Source organism: Megascapheus bottae, chromosome 5 (assembly GCF_031878675.1).
Source record: "Megascapheus bottae isolate mThoBot1 chromosome 5, mThoBot2.hap1, whole genome shotgun sequence".
Classification (NCBI taxonomy): Eukaryota; Metazoa; Chordata; class Mammalia; order Rodentia; family Geomyidae; genus Megascapheus; species Megascapheus bottae.
In genome coordinates this window covers 7,571,402-7,591,900 of record NC_143513.1, presented here as the reverse complement: position 1 = coordinate 7,591,900, position 20,499 = coordinate 7,571,402, and the positions used below count along the sequence as shown (strand labels likewise).

Below are 20,499 nucleotides of genomic sequence, written 5' to 3'. Positions count from 1 at the left end.
AGCTAACAGAGAAGTTACCTCATATCGCAAATCTAAACAGTTTGGAATTTCTGTGCTACTATGGAAATTTCTTTCTATAAAAAATTATCTAGAATCTTATATAGTTACCACCCATGATAAAATTTTCTTGAAATTTAAAAAACATAATTGTGGGCTGGGAGCATGGCACTATGCATTAGGGAGAAAACTGGGCCATGTGCCTGCACACTTGGCTTCTTTTCAGGAGCATGCCCTTATTTTGCCATGCTGACCTCAAGTTGGAGTCTTCATGCCAACCTTCCTATCCCAAGACCTTTCCTACAATTACCCATGTCTCTTCAATGTTTTGGTTATTAGTTGTAATTACTGACCTTTTGGTTATGTCTTTTCAGGGGTTATATCCATGGGGGACTTGAACTCTGGGTCTGGACACTGTCCCTAAACTCTTTTGTTCAAGGGTAGCGCTTTACTGTTTTAAGTCCCAGTGCTACTTCCAGTTTTCTGGTGGTTAATTGGAGATAGGAATCTCTTGGGCTTTCCTGCTCGGGCTGGCTTTGAACCATGATCTTCAGATTTCAGCCTCCTTAGTAGCTGGGGTTACAGCATGAGTTACAGGCACCCAGCCTGGTATGTGGTTTTGAGTACAGTTGTCTAAACCAGGTGTGGTGGCTCATACCTATAATCCTAGCTACTCAGGAGGCTGAGATCTGAGGATTGTGGTTCAAAGCCAGCTCAGGCACTAAAAAATTCCATGAAATTCTTATCTCCAGTTAACCTCTTGAAAACCAGAAGTGGCGCTGTGGCTCCAGGGTAGGGTGGTAGCCTTGAGCTGGGACAACGCCCAGGCCCAGAGGTAGTGAAGTAGCTTTCAGCAGGAGAGCTCAGGGACTGCACCCAGTCCCAGAGTTAAAGCCCCACAACCAACATAAACAAAAATAAACAAACAAAAAACAGTTGTCTAGGATTTCAAGTTAAATGCATATAATGCTCAGAGAGTGCAGTGTTCCAATACATCTAACCATGATGGTATAAACTTTTGATTTAGGGGCTCATGACCTACTAAACTCTTCGTAGGAAACCATGGAGTTGATCCATACCACCACCCCATCCAACATCTCAAACATGGACATCAACCAGTGTGATGCCTATTGTAGGATGCTTCTGCTAGTGCTCTATGGCATGGTTTTCCTGGCTGGCACCACTGGCATCATTATGATATCACCCGTGATATTCAGAAGAAGTAGCCAGACAGTGATTTCCATTGCAGTCTTCAATATCATGGTGTTACATTCCATCCTTCTGATCAGCCTTCCATTTCGCCTCAGCTACTACCTCTCTGGCACCTGGGAGCTCGGGTCTTTTCCCTGTCGGGTGATCAGTGCCATCCTCTATGCCCATATGTATTTCACCTTTTTATTCTACGTGGCCATTGTTACTCTCCGACTACTCATTTATTTTAGGAAATTCCAGTTGCAACAGTTTCAAAAGTACCAGGCAATCATGCTAAGCATGGCTATTTGGATGGTGGCTGGCTTCATATTTTTGCCAATATTTTTTTTACAATATGGTACCGACCCTGGTTATTCAGAGAAACAGCGATGCTTTGAGTTCCACAGAGATCTCCAACACCAGGAAATGGTCATCCTCAACTATTCTATCATTGTTGTCATCCTGGCGACGGTGCTGGTCCTCTTTCTCATGCAGATGGTCGTGCTCCTGCAGTTGATGAAGGCTCATTGGCCGGACATGTGGGCCCACCAAGAGTTTAGAGCCCAGATCAAGAGTTTCTTCTTCCTCTTAGTAATACTTGTCTGTTTCATACCTCACCATGCATTTCGGGTCTACTTTATGGAGCAATATTCAGGGAGAGAAAGTTCAAAGTTAGTGCTTTACAATGAAATCTGTGTAGCTTTGACAACTCTTTGTTGCTTGGATATGCCATGTTTCATAGGTGGAATTATCCACTGAGCCTTCTCATGTTGCACCTTGCGTGCCATCATCTCACAAAATTGTTTCCTTACTGCTGTGATTTCCAGAGTTTTCAAATTCTCAAACTGTTAGATTATACTTAATCAAAATTGTTTTCTACCAAGAAAAAAAAGCAATGAGGACTGATTATTCTCCTCTGGGAATAAATGCTCAATCCTTAGAATTACAGAATTTGACCATTTCTTTTCCTCCTTCCCCCTCCTTAATCTTAGCTACTTGGCGATAAAGAGTAAAGTATCCAAGTGTGAAGCTGGCTCGGGCTTAAAAGTTCCAGAGACTCCGTGGGCATCAAAGTCTGTACTTGTAGTCCCAGGGACAAAGGAAGCACAAATAGGAGGACTGTAGTCCAGACTAAGGAGGTGCATGAAGCTCCAGTATGCCAATACCACTTGGCAGAAGGCTAAGATGGTATAGTACAAGAAAAAGGTCTTAAGTTTAAAGCCCAATGCTACAATTTTTTTAAAAAAAGAAGTATGGGAAAGTATTTATGGAAAATAAAATGTGAATAAAACACTTCAGGACGAGAAAAAATTTCATAAGGTAAGATTTATTTTAATGTGAATGAATGTTCCAGAAAGGAAAAAAAGAGATAAATCTTAGAAGGTTCAAAAAAAGTTTCAATGACTGTGAGTATATCTTAAAATGTCTAAATGATGAGCTTATGAAAAGTTTATGCATTTCAATGGGCTGTTTATTAACTTTTAATTACTAATTAATCTAATTTTAAATAAAAGTCCCTGGAGAATTTTCTAAGCTCAAAAGAGAATGCACTTACATAAAACTAAACTCTAGTTCTCTGTGGCTAGATCAACAAGACGATATAAAAAATTCTCTTAGGTGGTAGAGTGCTTGCCTAGCATGCACGAAGACCCAGGTTCGATTCCTTGGTACCACATACTTAGAAAAAGCCAGAAGTGGTGCTGAGGCTCAAGTGGTACAGTTCTAGCCTTGAGAAAAATCCAAGGACAGTGCTCAGGCCCTGAGCTCAAGCCCAAGACTGCAAAAAAAAAAAATTCTCTTAGGAAAACTGGTGGGGCCTGGATCGTGGCCTCATGGTAGGGTGCTTGGCTAGCATGCATGAAGACCTGGGTTCAATTTCTCAGTACCACATGCATAGGAAAAGCCAGAACTGGTGCTGTGGTTTAAGGGGTAGAGTGCTAGCCTTAAGAAAGCCCAAGGACAGTGCCCAGGCCCTGAGCTCAAGATCCAGGACTGGCAAAAAAAAAAAAAAGGAGACTGGATCAACAGGATGTGGTATTTATACACAATGGAATTCTATGCAGCCATCAGAAAGAATGACATCGACCCATTTGTAAGGAAATGAAAATGCTTGGAAAAAATCATATTAAGTGAAGTAAGCCAGGCCCAAAGGAATATAGGATCAATGGTTTGTAATAATTAGTACAAATCTTGGACTCTCCTAGCAGAGGATTACAATAGCTCAAAACCTAGATATATAAGGCCATCTAGGATGAGGCTAAATGAAAAGACCTCCAGGATATAGAAATAAGAGCCATATAATGTGTGATTATTGTTCTTAATGTACTATGCTATTTTTCATCTCTTTTGTTGTCCCTTGGTTATTCTCATATTGTTACAGAATCTTACCTTGTTATCTGATACATTTTATGTACGATTATTTGTTTATTTGACATAGGAAAGGGAAGGGGGGAAAACAAGACGAGGGGAGGAGGTGGGGGGAGGGAAGTGGGGACAAAAACATGAGAAGGGGTATCAATGTATGTGAAGGAATGCACCTTTTATCTGGTGAATATAACTGTAACCCCTCTATTCATTACAATAAAAAGTAAAGAAAGAAAAGAAAAAAATTAAAATTAAAAAAAAATTTTAAAAAGGAAAACTGGCAAAAATCTTCCTTCCTGGACAAAGATTTTGTGTTTATCACAGATGATTGCTTGTGTTTTCTAATGATTGTGTCAGGTTTTTAACCACTTGAAAAACTGAATCATCTTTTTCCCCTTAAGCTCATGTGGTTACAGTATCTGACTTTGTTACCTTGAATATTGTATATATATTTGTTTATTTGAAATAGGGAAGGGAAGGGGGAAAACTGGATGATGGGGAGGGGGAGGAGGGAGGGAAAGGGGGACAAAAACATGAGAAGGTGTATAAATATGCAAAAAGTAATGCACCATACCACCTGACAAATATAATTGTAACCCCTCTGTACATTATCACAATAAAATAAAATTTAAAAAAAGAAAAAAAGAAACTCAATCATCTTAATTGAATCAGAATTTCAATTTCAAAGGGTACTTTATAATTGTGGTTAAACCAAGTAAATATTATTTTAGATAGTCCTATTACATTTAGCATACTGTGTGTCCGTGACTAGAAATGTGTTAGGATGTGAACTGAAACTTTATCTCAACATTGTGAAAACTTGGCAATTGAAATGTGTAGTGTTCATACAGGCAAGTGTGTAGGTGAATATGATCAGTAAGTGTTCCCTTTTATTCAATGTGCATTAGATTTAGAACTTCATGCAAAACCATCACTGAAAACATTTGCATTTGTGCTTTTTTTTTCTTTTATTTTGCTTTAGGATCGGAACCCAGAGCCTCACATTACTTGTGTAGCAGATGCTTTACCACTTAGGCCACATCTCCAGACTACTATTTGTGGGTTACTTTGTAGATGAAGCCTCATAGATTTTTCAGCCCAGGCTGTCATTGAACTTTGATCCTCAAGGTCTCAATCTTCTGAGAAACTATGATTATAGTTGTGAGTCACTGGCATCTGGAAATTTTAGGTATCATTAAGAAGATAGTAAGTACAGATTATAACAGTGTTGATATAATGCTATCAATCATAATTGCTATCCTAAAATGCTAAATACAATGGAAAAGTGATTCAGTGATTGTTTTTTTTCTCTGTGTGTTGTATTGAGGAATCGAACCCCGGTCTTCATGCATGCTAGGCGAACCCTCTACCACTAGGCTAAACTCCCAGCCAGACATCCTGTTCTTAACAAGGCAACCTAAACAGTATTTCGAGGTATGAAGATTTCACCTAAAAGACAGAACTAAAGTAAGCAATGGATTCCAGATAGAGTTAATTTCTTCAGTTTGAAAATGTTATCAGCTATCACTTTTCCTCCAAAATGGGGTCAAACCAGAGCAGCTGGAACAGTTTATCCTGTTGACAAGAACGATTTAAACCAGAATCCGAATGGAGAGAGGGAGCCTAGGAGTGCCCACCTGTAATCACATTCCATGAACAGCAAAACTGACGCTGAGTTCACCGCTAGCCAGGACTACATATGAAGACCCAGCTTAAAAAACATCCCCAGACAATCAGTGACAAATACAGAGTTCATCTTGTGTCAACCCTTCCCAAAACAACTAAAGCCAAGAGTTTATGGAGAAAGAATCTCAGCCATGGCTTTACTGACATTAGAGCCCTTCTTGCAACTTTAACAGGAGAACTCATCCTTTGGGTAAAGGCCATATATTTGGGTAAGAACAAAACAATGACAAGTATTTCTATTGACTCCAAATGTGAATGTAGGCTTGTGTAGTTATATAACAGAAGCTCTCTGAGCAGTTTATTTAATCAAGTATTTCTGACTTGAACTCCCTCTGGTAATCCGTATTAACATGGTGGAATTTCTACTTCTATAGGCCTTTTAGTTGGCATCCCTTCAACTCCCTATACTGTGCTCCTTTCTAGTGAACTACAAAGCCAGATCCACTCCCCCCTCCCAAAGTAGGCTGAGGCTCTAATTTAAAGAAGATTGAGGATTGGTCACCAAAATGGGTATGATCACACGCAGATGGAAGCTACTTTTGCTGCAAGGGCTGAATGTTGCTGAACTCACAGGTTGGGTGTAGCCAGCATTATCAGCAAGGCAACCCTGTTTCCCCTTTCTATCTGTCTTGGCACTGAGACTTGCAGCCATCTTGAATTCAGGACAAGACTGATCAATAGCATCTTGTGACAAGAGTCAGAACCATCCCCAGCCCCCGTAAATGACCTTCTCACCGTGTGCAGGCCAGGCCTGACTAATGCGGAGATGCTGAACCCTTGGACCACACCTCTGACCTCCAGCCCCACCAGTCATGGGAACAGCACAGCCATTATTCTGCCCTCATACCCCTGCCTCAGTTCTTCACCTAAAGCTCATGTCTGTAGCCTGAAGATGGACCAAAATACCTACATGCTTCCCCCTGTGGTATGGCCAGGCTGTGTAAGAAACTTCCTTCCCTAGCCCTTGCCATTACTCATCTGTCCATTTGACATGTTGGAATGATATGTTGAAAACCTTGGAGTGAGGTCTCTGCTCTAGAACTCTGATTACTATCATGCGCCCTAAGACTTACATTACACAACTTTGTATTTCTAGAAAAGAAATCCAATACTGTCAATGAATAAATGCTTGATGCTATTTTTCCATCATTATTCTAATTAATCATGTTTCAATGATGCAAAAGAATTGTATAATAACTTGTTGTAGGACAAGATGAGCAGACGGAAATGTCCTTAAGTTTATTCAGGCAGTATTTTTGGAGACATGGTATGTCTGTGATGGTATTGGAAGTTCACTTCTGTCCTCGGAGTGTGAAAGACAAATACTCCATTGAGCATCGATCCACTCGGTGGTTTTCACAGTCAAGATTACAAGAGGCTGTTCTGGGCATGGGTAGGAACCCCTAATCACCATGATACTTGGACCAGCCCTGAACCCCCAAACCTGAGGCCATTACTGTAACACAACCACAGACTGGATAATTTACAAAAAAAAATAAGTAGTTGCAGAGTCAGGGGAATATAAGATCAAGGTTCTGAAATCTAGTCACGTCCCATACTCCAGCAGCAATGACAAAGGCAGAAAGGCCAAATAGCCCATAAGAAACAGAGCAGAGAGCCAAAGTTGTGTTTACAGCAAACTCACTCAAGATAACTCACTTGCTCTCCTCAGGATGACATTAATCCATTCATGAGGGCAGAAAGCTAGTGACCTTATCATATTTTATTAAACCCTGCCTCTAACAGCACTGCCTAGAATTAATTTTCAACTAGTGAAATTGGACACAGGCAAACCTGGAAACCTTTGTCAAGTGCAGATGCAGGATTTCCAGGAGCAGGAAGAAGCAGTAATATCCAGTTTCGCATCCCTCCTGCAGCTTCTGAAGAAGCCTTGAATCTCCAACCACCATGTGAAATTAAGTCGATAGTCAGAAAGGAACACCAATTCTGTGACACTGCCCTTACAAAAGAGGAAGATGCCACTTTCCTGTTCGTGACTACTCTAATTGACAGGACTGGGGAGGTGGCCCTCTGCCAGTTCCCAGGAGCCAGCCTTGATTGCCCCTGCCCACTTTTCATCTTGTGAGCCATAAACTGCCAGGAAATCATCTGCCTCTGCAGCTGGACAGAGCCCTGGGGATGCAGAGTGGAGGGAAGCATGGTCCATCTTCAAGTAAAAGCACCAGGCACTGGAATGAAACCAACTAACCTATCTGACCCTGAATACCAGTGGCTTCCAGCCCCACAAGGTGACACAGAAAAGCTGCCTGGCCTGACCCATCACCTTGTGAGACGGAATGGAATGGCTCCTATGTTAGACAACAGCAGATCACTGCCACAAAGAATATAACAGGTTTTCCAGTTACATTAAAAAATTTAAGCAAGCTGTCCTTCCTGAGCTCAGCTACCAGTGACTGTGTATTAGAGATAAGCCTTAGTCCTCCTTGGAGGAAAATGCTCAGGCTATGTCTCCTTTAGGATCCCTTCCTTTAATTGCCTTGTGCTTTATCTGTGTTGCTTCCAGAAAGAATTCTTGAATTCTTCCTCTCTTTGATTCCTTCATATGTGTCACCACAAGTTGTTCAGCTATTTAACATAAAAGGAACAAATACTTTAAAGGCACGTGGTGATGACATCTGAGAAAAAAGTCATGAATTTTTTTTGCCATTCCTAGGGCTTGAATTCAGAGCCTGGGCACTGTTCTGGAGCTTTCTCAAGGCTAGCACTCTACCATGTGAGTCACAGCACCATCTCTGGCCTTTTCTATGTATGTGCTACCTTAGAATGAAACCCAAGGCTTCGTGCATGCTAGGCAAGCACTCTACCACTAGGCCACACTCCTGCCCACGAATTCTTTTTTTTTTAAACAACTCATAGATGCTGGCAGACCTGCACACCTGTGAGTTCACAGAGTGGACTGTCTGCAACGATAACTACATCTGATTTCTTCCATTCAAACTCATGGTCCCTAATTTCTCCTTCCACAAAATGGTACAAGGTCTCTGGTACCATCTTCAGACAGTCCTGAACCTGCCTTGTCTCTGCAACGTCAAAACACTCCTGGGTTCTAAGAAGTGACAAAATGAATGGTCTTGCTTCCAATTAAGCAGCACTTCCCTGGCTGGCATTTCCTCTAGCTAGGTAGACATGATGTACTAGGGTCAAAGATCCTGCTCTTAAAGACCTTCCATGATGTAGTGGTCAGGTGAGGGGCAGGAAGCTTTCTTTAGTCCTATAATGAAGTTGCTTATTTGATTGGGCTGTCCAGTGCCTGTAGACTGTGGACATCACACTGCTTAGTTACTTTCCTCCTTGTCTTTGCAGGGACATGACAGGGACTCTAGTCTGCAACCTCTAAAGTGAGCTGGAGCTGAGGATTTCCAGGGACTGTGTATAGTGAAATGATGGCTGACATCCTATGTGTGCAGAATGAAAATGTGTCCTCAGAATATATGTGTGTGTGTATATATATACATATATGAAGAATTACCAACACTTCCATGAAAAGTTAACCAACAAACCTGGGAAAATCTGGAGTCATGATGGTGTGTGTCGTTACAAATCTGAGAGTTCCATGTATATTTTCACCCACCTGTAGGATTTTGCTAGCGAAGTTAAAGACAATTAACAACAAGAACAACCATGCTGAGCTCTGAAATTAAAGCTCAGAGTTGTTTCTGTCATCAGTGGTTTTGAGCTCACTCAGAAGGAGTGAGGAAGGAGCTAGGGTAGGAAGGCTTGGAGATCTGAAGTGATCAGAGATGACTTAATGAGTCCAGCCCTGCTTCTCAACATCCAATACTGCAGTGCACACTGTCCCCTGCTGGTAGCCTTGAGAAGTTGTACATAAGCATTTTTTTTTTTTTTTTTTTTTTTAGCCATCAACTTCCAATAGAATAGAAAATATATAGGAGATACACTAGGTATCCTTGGAACAGGTCAAAGAAACACAAAAATTTAAAGAAAGTTTGGACAAATGGGACTTCATTGAACTGCAGAGCTTCTGTATGTCAAAGGAATTAGCTAGCAAGTTAAAAAGAAAACCTACAGAGAGAAGATCTTCACTAGCCATGCAACAGACAAGGACCTCATAGCTAAAATATACCGGCAGCTCAAAACATTGAATCTCTCCAAAACAAATCTTCAAAGTTGCAACCATCCCATTAAAAGATGGGCTAAAGACTTAAAGAGAGACTTCACTGAAGAAGACATAAGAACGACCTATAGACACATGAAGAAATGCTTGACATCTCTGGCCATAAAAGAAATGCAAATCAAAACAACTTTGAGATTCCACCTCACTCCAGTTAGAATGGCCATTATCAATAAATCTAATAACAACAGATGCTGGTGGGGATGTGGCCAGGAGGGATCACTACTACACTCTTGGTGGGGGTGTAAATTCATTCAATCACTCTGGAAAGCAGTATGGCGATTCCTTGAAAGAGTAAGTATAGAACTCCCCGATGACCCAGCAATCCCACTCCTTGGCATTTACCCAATTGTCCAAAAACAAGGGCATAATAAAGCCACTAGCAAAACGATGTTTATTGAAGCATTATTTACCATAGCTAAGATAAGGAACCAACCTAGATGCCCCTCAGTAGATGACTGGATCAAGAAGATGTGATACTTATACACAATGAAATTTTATGCTACCATCAGAAAGAATGACATCGCCCTATTCGAAAGGAAATAGACTTGGAAAAAAATCATATTAAGTGAAGTAAGGCAGACCCAAAGGAACAAAGGCTCCATGGTTTCTCTCATTTGTAATAATTAGTACACATCTAGGACTCTCCTCCCAGTGGATTACAATAGCGCAAAACGTATGTACATAAGGTCATACAGGATGAGACTAAATGAAAGGAACTCTAGGATATGGAAACAAGAGCTTTATCTTGTGTGATTGTTGTTCTTCATGAACTGTTTTTTCTCTTCTCTTTTTTTTGCCCTTATGGTTAATCTCAGGTTGTTACAGTATCTGACTTCATTACCTGGTATATTGTATATACGTTTATTTGTTTATTTGAAATAGGGAAGGGAAGGGGGGAAAACAAGATGATTAGGAGGGGGTGGGGAAAGGAAACGGAGACAAAAACATGAAAAGGGATATCAATGTGCAAGAAGTAATGTACCTACTACCTGATGAATGTAACTGTAACCCCTCTATATATTATTTCAACAATTAAAAAAGTATAGAAAATATAAGCAATGTCAGGGGCCACTTTTATAAATAGGCACAGTTGAAAATTTCAGATATGGGCTTCAGGAAAAATATATTAAAATGAAGCACTGGATAAGTTATAAAACAATAGGAAGAGACAAAATTCTCTGAGCTCTTAATAATTTTAGCATTATATAAATTGAAGTCTTTAAAAATTAGAATCCATGGGCTGGAAGCATGGCCTAGTGGTAGAGTACTTGCCTAACATGCATGAAGCCCTAAGTTCTATTCCTTAGTACCATATACACAGAAAAAGAGTGGTGCTGTGGCTCCAGTGGCAGAGTGCTAGCCTTGAGAAAACCCAAGGAACAAGATGATTAGGAGGGGGTGGAGGGAGGAAAATGGGGAAAAAGCATGAGAAGGGGTATCAATGTGTGAGAAGTAATGCACCTACTACCTGATGAATGAAACTGTAATCCCTCTATACATTACAAATTTTTAAAAAAGAAAAGAAAGAAAGCCCAAGGGCAGTGTCTAGGCCTTGAGTTCAAGTCCCAAGACTAAAAAAAATAGAATTCATAAATTTTTGAGAATTGTTGTTATGATACTAACATGCAATTATTATACAAATTTGGACATGAAAATCTTTTTGAGAGCCAGTTTAAGGCCTAGTGAAAGACCATGAGTCTCATACCTCCAATTAACCACCTAATGACCAGAAGTAGAACTGTGGCTCAAAGTGGAAGAGTGTTAGCCTTGAAGAAAACAAACAAATAAACAAACAAACCAACCTCAGGGACAGCACCCAGGACCACACAATCCCCACAACCCCACAACCAAACAAAAATAATCAAGGAAAATGAATTCAAACGTTCTCTGTAGGTAAATATGTTACTAGATTTTTGTAAGAATAAATATAATCCCACCAGAGATGGGAAATATAGAAAAGTATAAAAATTTGAGAAAGACTGCAAATAATTTTTGTCACTCAAGTCCAGACACTATATTTCTGAGCAACAATATACTCTGGACCAGATATTTTAAAGCCAAAGAGTGTCCCTGATTGGAGGGGAAGATTATCTATCTATCTATCTATCTATCTATCTATCTATCTATCTATAGATAACTCTCTTTATATATATCACATATTTCTATTTGACAGAAGTATAATTACATCAGCAAGGCCTGAAGTGTGGAAGCAGATAACTGATTTGTATACCCTTGATCCTTATCTCTAAAGGACTTAGTATGTCAGGACTGTCAACCTCTTGAAGCTCTCCTGGGCTGTGCCTGCCATAGCCCCACCTGCTGCAGGACTTGGAAATCTTGGCTTTGACTCCCCATGCCTTCCTGCACACATCTTCTTTAAGTTCCCTGATTTAAAGTTGTGTTGGAACTGGAAAAAAAAAATCTGTTCTGTGAGGTAAGTCAGGTTCAGAGAGTCTGAGGACACATGGTTCATCTCACGTGTGGAATTTAGATCTAAATGATAAATATATGTGAACATAGACAGGGTCGTATACATACACAAATACACAAACACGTGGCGACTACACTTGGGTGTATGAGAAGAGGATTCCCTGGAGTAACTACTTTCAACAATGAAATTGGAGTTCAATAAACTGAAAACCAGGAAGATGGAACGTGTGTGGTTGAGGGAAGGGGTGAGGGCAAAGGGATGGGGAAGAAAGTAGATGAGGAGCGAGTGAGTGCAGTCGTAATAGTCAATGTGCATTTGTGAAAACAGGGCTCGGTGACTTGTAGACATGGGTAGCAGTTGTGAGAGATGGGGAGAATAATGAAAGAGCGACACTAATCAAGATTCTAGGTGCTCAAACTGTTGTATTGAATCGAAATCCCTTTGTTCGTGGCTTAAGGATAATTTTGAAAAGGTTATGAATCAGATCACTGAAAGTTAGCAATGTTTAGAAACTACTTCCTACCATTTTTCTGTTTAAGTGTTGGCTACTTACAAGAAAGTTGTTTTGTCTGAAGTATCTTCTGAAATAAGGGCTTACTGTATGTCTCTTTAATAAAGACAGTTAAATATTAGTAATCTAAATGCCCTCACATTGTGTGTAATACACATTTCCTTTGATTTGTTCCAGCAGGGTTCCAGTGACTGGACCTTTGCGGGCACAACATCATATCTCATTCCCTGCCCCTTAATTCCTTTCTCTTAAATGATGTGGCTTGCCATGCTCTAGTTCACCCCAGCTCAGCAGCTATGTGATAGACACTCGGAGATTACACAGGTCTTTTCACCCTGCTGGCCTTTGACTCCAGCTGAACCAGACAGCACTGCTCAGCTAGCTCCATGGAATTAGTCCTTCCTGTACTTTTTCCATAAATACTTAGGTGTTGAATTTCACAGTATTTACAGTGTATTCTTCCTGAGCAGTTTGTCTTCTGTTGTGTTCACATTCAAACAATAATATATTCACAATCATTTCCCCTAAAACCTCCAGACCTGTAATATAAGCAGCAATGGCTCGCCCTCTGCTGGATATTTATTTTTCTGCAGTTAGTCAAAGAACCCTTTCTGAAGTATAGACTTAAAAATTCAGACCTGTACTATTGATTATCTCATAGAAGCCACCCTGAGTTGAACACATTCATTATAAAATTTTCTGTGACGTTGATTTGGAAAGAATAGCATTTAAACAATAGAGATAGTCTTGGGTGGATTTCACACTGAATTTCCTAGTGCAAGATTTTGTGGAAAGGCCTAAAATAGTCCGAGTATATGAATCATCTCTACATTCCTGGTAATACCTAACAATACCTAATTGGCAAATGCAATGGCAGCAGCTGAAACATTGCATTTTTAAGAGAATAATGTCAAAGAAAACTGCACATGTTCAGAGTAGTGGTAAACTTTTCTCTAGTATTTTCTATTTTTCATTGGGCTGATTCTATAGATCCATACCTCAGAAATAGGGTAGGCTCCCTGTGTATATGAAAATGATAGATAAATATATTAACTGGATATGTATGGCATATCATGAATATATGTAAAAATCAACATATATTGCTTAGCACATCCTACATTGTTCAATCAGTAATGTTCCATTCGTTATAATACAAACATAATGATTCACAGACCACTTGTTAATACAATGTTTGCCTTTTGCACTTTAATATTGTAGACTAGTTCTTTTCAGCCCCCCTTTGTTCTTTTGAAGGCCTGAGAAAATCTACTTTAAACGACAATATTCTAGAGCTAGGCTTAGAAAGGACTACCCACACCCCTCTTGTTGACCTGGGTATGAGGGAGCCTTGCACAGCTTCACCAACCTGGTCTGCAGAATCCTCAGAAACCCTGTGTGGACCACGGTGAGTTTAGGTGACAGAGCTTGACTACATTTTCACAGGTTAAAACCCTGACCGCACTGAGATGGTGTCTGGAGCCCCTGGAAAGCAATCAATAAAGAGCCAAAGCCCTTATCAAACATAACTGGTGCTTAGCCAGGCACCAGTGCTCAATCCTGTAATCCTAGCCACATAGGAGACTAAGACCTGAGATCTGAGGTTCAAAGCCACCCCTGGCAGCAAGGTCCCTGAAACACCTATCTCCAATCAACCACTCAAAAGCCAGAAGGAGAGCTGTGACTCAAGTGATAGGGTGTTAGCTACGAGCACTCAGCTCTGAGTTTGACCCCAGCACCAAAAACTAAAAAGCAAAGAGAAGTGGAATTTTGATATTTCTTTCAAGCAAGCCTGCCCAAGAAGGTGTTCACTGAGAAGTTGGCCATGCCAGCAGGCCAACCTCCTCTGACTTCAGCCTCAGAAACTGTGAGAAAAAAAGCCTTCATTTCTATGGGCATTTGTTATAGCAGCTGAACTATACTCTTACTTACATAAGACCCTAACCTGATTTCCTGTCTGAATTAGCAAGTACTGTTAATGTGGATGATGGCCCTGCTAAATAGCTGTGTAAATTATTTGTCATCAAATGTAATTGTAAATGGTATTTATCATCAAATTGGGACCATCTGGTATGTGTCAGAAAATTTTAACAAAATTTCAAGCACAATAAAAGCCTTGAAAACGTCAAGATTTGATTATTATCTCTAACAAGTAGCATTTGTGAGCTCCATTTGGTATTTATGCTGAGAACGAGGCCCAGGAAGGACTGAGACAGGAGGGCAGGAGTGGAACACACTCCATCTGCTCCCTGGGCTCTCCTCCTTACACAACAGATGAGACAGGCTGACCTGCAGCTAGCACAGCCTAGAAAGAAACAGCAGATGTCCTGGCAGCCCTGGACAAGTGCCATGTACAACAAGGAAGATTTTCAGCAGGAGGGAGGGAGAGGATACTGGGAAGAAGGAGCTGGGGCTGGTTTGGAAAAGAAATGGCAGAGCCAAGCAATGAGAACCAAAAAGACAAATAGGTGAGTGAGATTGGAGACTGGGTACCAAAATGGATGGGGACCATGTGAGTAAGGGAAGGTGACAGAAATCAAGGTAAGATCTGAGTGTACATCATATGCCATTTGATCCAAGACATGAGCATTATTACACTGAAAATACTGATGAAAATGCAAATATTGCCTCTGTCTTTGTGTTGATTGACTTAGTGTAACAAATAATGAGCATAGTTGTTTTTGTATTATAGAATATGATTGACACGTTAATCATGGTAACTCTGCAGCCATTCAGAGATAAGCATGAGCCCCTCTTTCTCTTCAGTCTGCTGAGTCTTTGTTTCATGTTATCAGCAGATTTCCATTTGTAGTAAAAGAGCAGAAGGCATTGTGAATGTACTGTGGAACTGTTTGCTGGTGACTGCAACTGAATGTTGTTTGCCTTATCTCTGATTTTCTATGAATTTATTTTGTAGCTTGAACTATGGGAAAATAATGGATACACCAATATAAGCCCTCACACACTGTAAATGATGAGAAAAAGAAAATAAGATTGTGTTTATGTTTAGGGAATGCACTAGAGATTTAAACAATGAACTATTTCTGGAACCAAATCACTGGAAATCTCTCAGATACTTTCAGGGAGATAACTGATTATAAATATTCACAAACAACTGTACAAGAAAGTATCTATATGATCACTATTTGGTAATACTTATTACTTTTCTCTCCATGATTACAAATGTACAAAAGAATACCAGCAGTAGCCTGGCACCAGTGGCTCACACCTATAATCCCAACTACTCAGGAGGCTGAGATCTGAGGATCACAGTTCAAAGCCAGCCTGGGCACAAAAGTCTTTGAGATTCTTATTTCCAAATACCCACTAGAAAATTGGAAGCACTGCTGTGGCTTAAAGTGGTAAAATGCTAGCCTTGAGCAGAAGAGCTTAGGGATAGTGCCCAGGCCAAGAGTTCAAGTCCCATGACTGGAAAAAAAAAAGAATACCGGAAGTATGTGCACCAAGATGTTATAGAATTTTTCTCTGTGTTGGGAAAAGTATTATTTTTACTCATTTTTTCCATGATGAAAATACAACTTTGAGTTTTCAGAGAAATGTAATCCTCAATATTTTTCTTTACCATTTTTTTTTTTGCCAGTCCTGGCCTTGAGCTCAGGGCCTGAGCACTGTCCTTGGATTTTCTCAAGGCTAGAGCTCTACCACTTGAGCCTCAGCACCACCTCTGGCTTTTTTTTTCTATGTATGTGGTACTGAGGAATCGAACCCAGGTTTTCATGCATGCAAGGCAAACACTTTAACCACTAGGCCAAACTCCCGTCCCTTCTTTACCATTTTTAAGTAATTGTATAATATGAGTTTATGGGTACAACGCATCTTGATCACATATGTACCTAGAATACTATGGCTGAATTTTCCCATCCATCCTTTTTCATCTGGACTTCTTGATCAAATTCCTCCTAAAGCCCGTATGCCGCCTTCCTAGTATTCAGTCAGTTTATTATTTCAGTACACCACAGTGGCTCCTTGTTATTGATCCTGGTTCTTAGTAGACAAAAACTTCATTCAAGCAAGTTTCAGCAGGAACGGGTTTTGTTGTTTCATGTGTGTATGTGTGTTTTGACATTTTTTTTTCCTTCAAAGGCAGTTATGAAAGATTCCTTCACTGAGAAATAGAAATTAAAATTTTCAGTTCCACTTAAGCAGTTCTTAATTGGATCCTTCTCTTTGATATTTGGATAAAATAAAAATCTTTTTAGTTTCTAAAATACCATTGCTTCTAGATACCATATGCTGTGTTCAGCTACCACTCATTTCTCTATCACCACCTAGCTAAATTGTTCCAAGTTTCAATATTTTTATTTGATTTCTTTCCATCCCATAACCCCACAGCTCATTCAAGCTGATTTATGTCTGCTTACTCCCCCCAAATTAGCATTGATAAAGTGGCCAGTGACCTTCTGTATGATAAACAACCTAGCTATTTATTTTTTGGTCTGTGGTGGGGCTTGAATTCTGGACCTGGGCCCTGTTCCTCAGCTTTTCAGCTCAATGCTACTGCCCTACCCCTTGAGCCATAGTTCCACTCAACGTGGCTAACTGAGTGGAGCCACAGCTCCACTCAACTGTGCTCAGAGCCTGAACACAGTCCTTGGGCTTTCTCAAGGGTAGAGCTCTACCACTTGCAACACAATACCACTTCCACCTTTTTCTGTGTATGTGGTATTGAGGAATTGAACCCAGGGTTTCATGCATGCTTGGCAAGCACTCTACCACTAGGCAAAACTCCCAGCCCTGTGTATTGACTGTATAAATGAAGATTGCCTATGCAGGATTAGTCATAGAAGCAAAGAATACTCACCAAAGATTTTCTTTAGCCAAATAGAGAAGGGGAGATGGCTTTGAAATGACCTACTGTGTATTCATGAATATCCAGGGATTTTTATGAGCCTTCAAGCTTTGGAATAGAAAAGCAAAGGAGTAGGGTCAAGGAAATGGGCCTCAGGCTTTCCTGAAACTGTCCATGCTGTGATATGGAGAAGTTAGCAGCTTGGGAGAGATGTTCACTAGAAAAGGGACACCCAGACAAAACTGAATGTTTGGGATGGGGTTTTATTGTAGACTTCTTGTCCATTATTTCCAATAATCATGTACCCCGGACAAAAGGCTTTCTAGTCAATGGCCCAGGAATGCTTCAACCCCCTTCCCGACTAAAGTCCTTAGTCAGATAGAGCTGGCTAGTCTACTTTAGCTATGTTTTCTGACTCCAGCCTCCACATGTAGCAGACAAATGCTTAGACCCACTGCAGAGCACCAGGTGTGATCCCTGGAGGATAAACCAGGTCACAGACTCCAGCTCCAAACTATTATATTTGTGAACTTTCTGTGGTTGTGACAAAATACCTGACCTGAGCACATGAGCTTTGAAGTACATTTCAGTTGCAGATATTCACTGATGGAGCTCAGAAGGTTGTATGCTAACATTCCCTGCAGATATAAACCTCATGTTAGAAAAGCAATAGATAGCTTGCCTGGAGGCCCAGTGCCTGGCAGCTGGGAGCCTGGGTCTCTGAGGGTCTTGGCAAAGTAGGAGAGTGGGTAAGGATAACATCCCCTTGCCCAGTCACAGGGAGACTGAGTTCTCAGAGACCTCGCACTATAGCTGCCATTGTAGGTCACTGTTATCTGGAGACTGAAATGAGCAGTTTGTCCTTTTAGTTTGCAACCTGACTTTGTGTTCTTGATTTCTGGCCTCAGCTATATTGTAGTTCTTTCTATAGGGACAAAAGATGAAGACTCCTTGGAGGAGATTGCATCTCAGTCAATAATGGAAGCTAAAAAATGGAAATGAACCAGGACACTTGGGGGGAAGGGGACTCAGAAGTGAGAGAAATTGAGGGAAGAGGTGACACTGTTGAAAAGAAATGCACTCGAGACCTGATTTCTATATCTGTTAGCTCTCCGTACTTCATCTTTGTAATAAAAAGTAGAATGATCTGATTCTCAGAATGAGAATGAATCACAGCTCATACGTAGCATGATCAAGAATAGATCCATAGCTCCAATCAGAAATTCTTACATCGCTTACACTGTGGAAAAAAAGTAGTGAAATGAGGCCAACAGACAGCTCATACCTTGATCCTATGGCATAAATTGGAGCCATGCATTATCCCACCCAACCCAGTCTCTTATCCACCTGACCACATCCTCTCTGCACCCTCCTTGTGCTTGAAAACCTTTAGAGGAGTCCCCAACACTGGAAACGCACATACTGGGAAGATCACAGTTCAGGGTCAGCCTGGAAAAAACTGTTAGCATGGCCCCATGTCAAACAACAATATGCACGTGGAGTGTAACTTCATGGATGACTATAGGTTAAGAAGGTCAGGGTCCAAACTGAATTGGGACAAAACAGGAGGGGATATCATAGATTTGCCACAGTGAGAACTACAGAGTAAATTATTGCTGTGGTGTCATCAACAATCTTAAAAACATAGAACATACATGGCATTGGTGTCCTGTAAACCTAGCTAAACAGGAGGATGAGATCTGAAAATCAAAGTCGGCCTGGGTAGGAAACTCTAAGAGACTCTTGTCTACAAGTAACCACACAAAATTCAGAAATGGTAGATGGCTCAAGTGGTAGAGCCTGGGCCAGTGCTCAGGCCTGGGATTCAAGCCCCAGGATCAACATACAATACACATCCACACATACACACACACACACACACACACACACACACACACACACACACACACACACACACACACACACTGTGACTCAACTAATCTCATCGTTAAGTGTATAAGAATTATACTGTTCAAAATAACACAGTAATTCAAAGAAAATGGTAGTATATTAAAATAGAAAATTCATATTCCACAGACAATGGATAACAGGTAATCTGTAGAAGATGTAACAAAACATAGAAATACAATATTATTGATGTCAAATGCATTTCCTATTTACAAAGACTCTAACAAGGTATTTTAAACTATGCTATATTTGCTTATAGTCCAATGAAACTAGTTATTCCTGGTAGACAGGTGACCTAAATATCTACTTGCAAAGAAGACCATTATTTCTGTTGTCCTTGATTTCAAGACAAAATTGCAAGGCAAAGAGAAAATATCTGAAAAAAGAAAAAGGAAAAAAAATCTATCTGAGCATTAACAGGAGGGAAAGTTTTCTTGAAAACATATCATTTTATCTTTAGCTTTATCATCCCATCACGTCCAGCACTGATGGGGTTAATTCATTTGTGCAGTGATTCCATAGAAAGTTGGATTCAAAGTTCTATTATTCCATTTAATATGCTTTACATTTCAGGAAATGCAGTGTTGATTCATCCACATGCTAAGCTCTACCATCTTTATGACTATGTAATCAGTTCTCGTATTGCTATGTATATGAAGCTTTAAGTTTTGACCATCTTACATTCTATATTTGCATTTCAACAGTCTGCAAGACTATCTAGAACGACAGCATATATCACATTTTTGTGAGGCTGAAGATCTCAACCTTCTGAGTCTCTAAAATTACAAATGTTACTCACAATGAAGTGGCAAGAAATATTCCATTTGGAATATTGAAACAGCATTGTCCAGATGATGAGATGTTCCAGGAGAGTGCATTATCCTCTTAGTAGTCTGCTGGGCTCCTTGGCTACTGCTCTGTGGAGGATTCTAGGAGCACAGCCCCGACTGTCCTTCCTTACCACGTTTGTCTTCCTGGCATGCTGGACACTGTGTCCTCAGGAACTTCGGTATTGTGAAGGAAAAAGAACAGAAACTGCTCTTGCCATGGTGGCTTTCTTCAACTTCTTAATGGAGCCAAGATAATAGACCCTTTGATCCATAAATGGTGTAAGTGCCAAGAAGGACAAATACTGAATAATTATTATTTTAACTCGATGACATAAAGGGTGAAGGAGATTTTTTGTCTCTAATAAATCTAATAAACATGTGACTGATGCTCTTTCTGTACTCTACGTCTGTTCATTTGCATGCTACGTTACGTTTTGTTCATCAGTGTGCTTAGGGTTGAGGAAGTACCTGGTTGGAAGAAGTATGATCTTGGATTGACTTAGTTTACCTCTTCATGCAGCTCAGCAATGTCCCCACTCCCACCCCTGCTGCAGCACTGCCCTAGTTCTGGTGTGGCCTCCCTTTTCCTGCAGATGTGCATGATCCAGCCCCTCCCAG

The 20,499-nt window shown here is 40.4% G+C and overlaps 1 protein-coding gene across 1 annotated transcript; it reads left to right on the top strand.

Moving 5' to 3' along the window:
- The first annotated feature begins 1,059 nt into the window (after positions 1-1,059).
- On the top strand, positions 1,060-1,947 carry LOC150062793 (putative G protein-coupled receptor 141). Its single transcript, XM_090332270.1, has one exon. The coding sequence runs from the start codon at positions 1,060-1,062 to the stop codon at positions 1,945-1,947; it is 888 nt and encodes a 295-aa protein (XP_090188396.1).
- The last annotated feature ends 18,552 nt before the right edge of the window (positions 1,948-20,499 follow it).

Bases quoted from the DNA above. Each gene is read 5' to 3' on its own strand.
- LOC150062793 (XM_090332270.1), top strand. From the start codon at position 1,060: ATGGAGTTGATCCATACCACCACCCCATCCAACATCTCAAACATGGAC.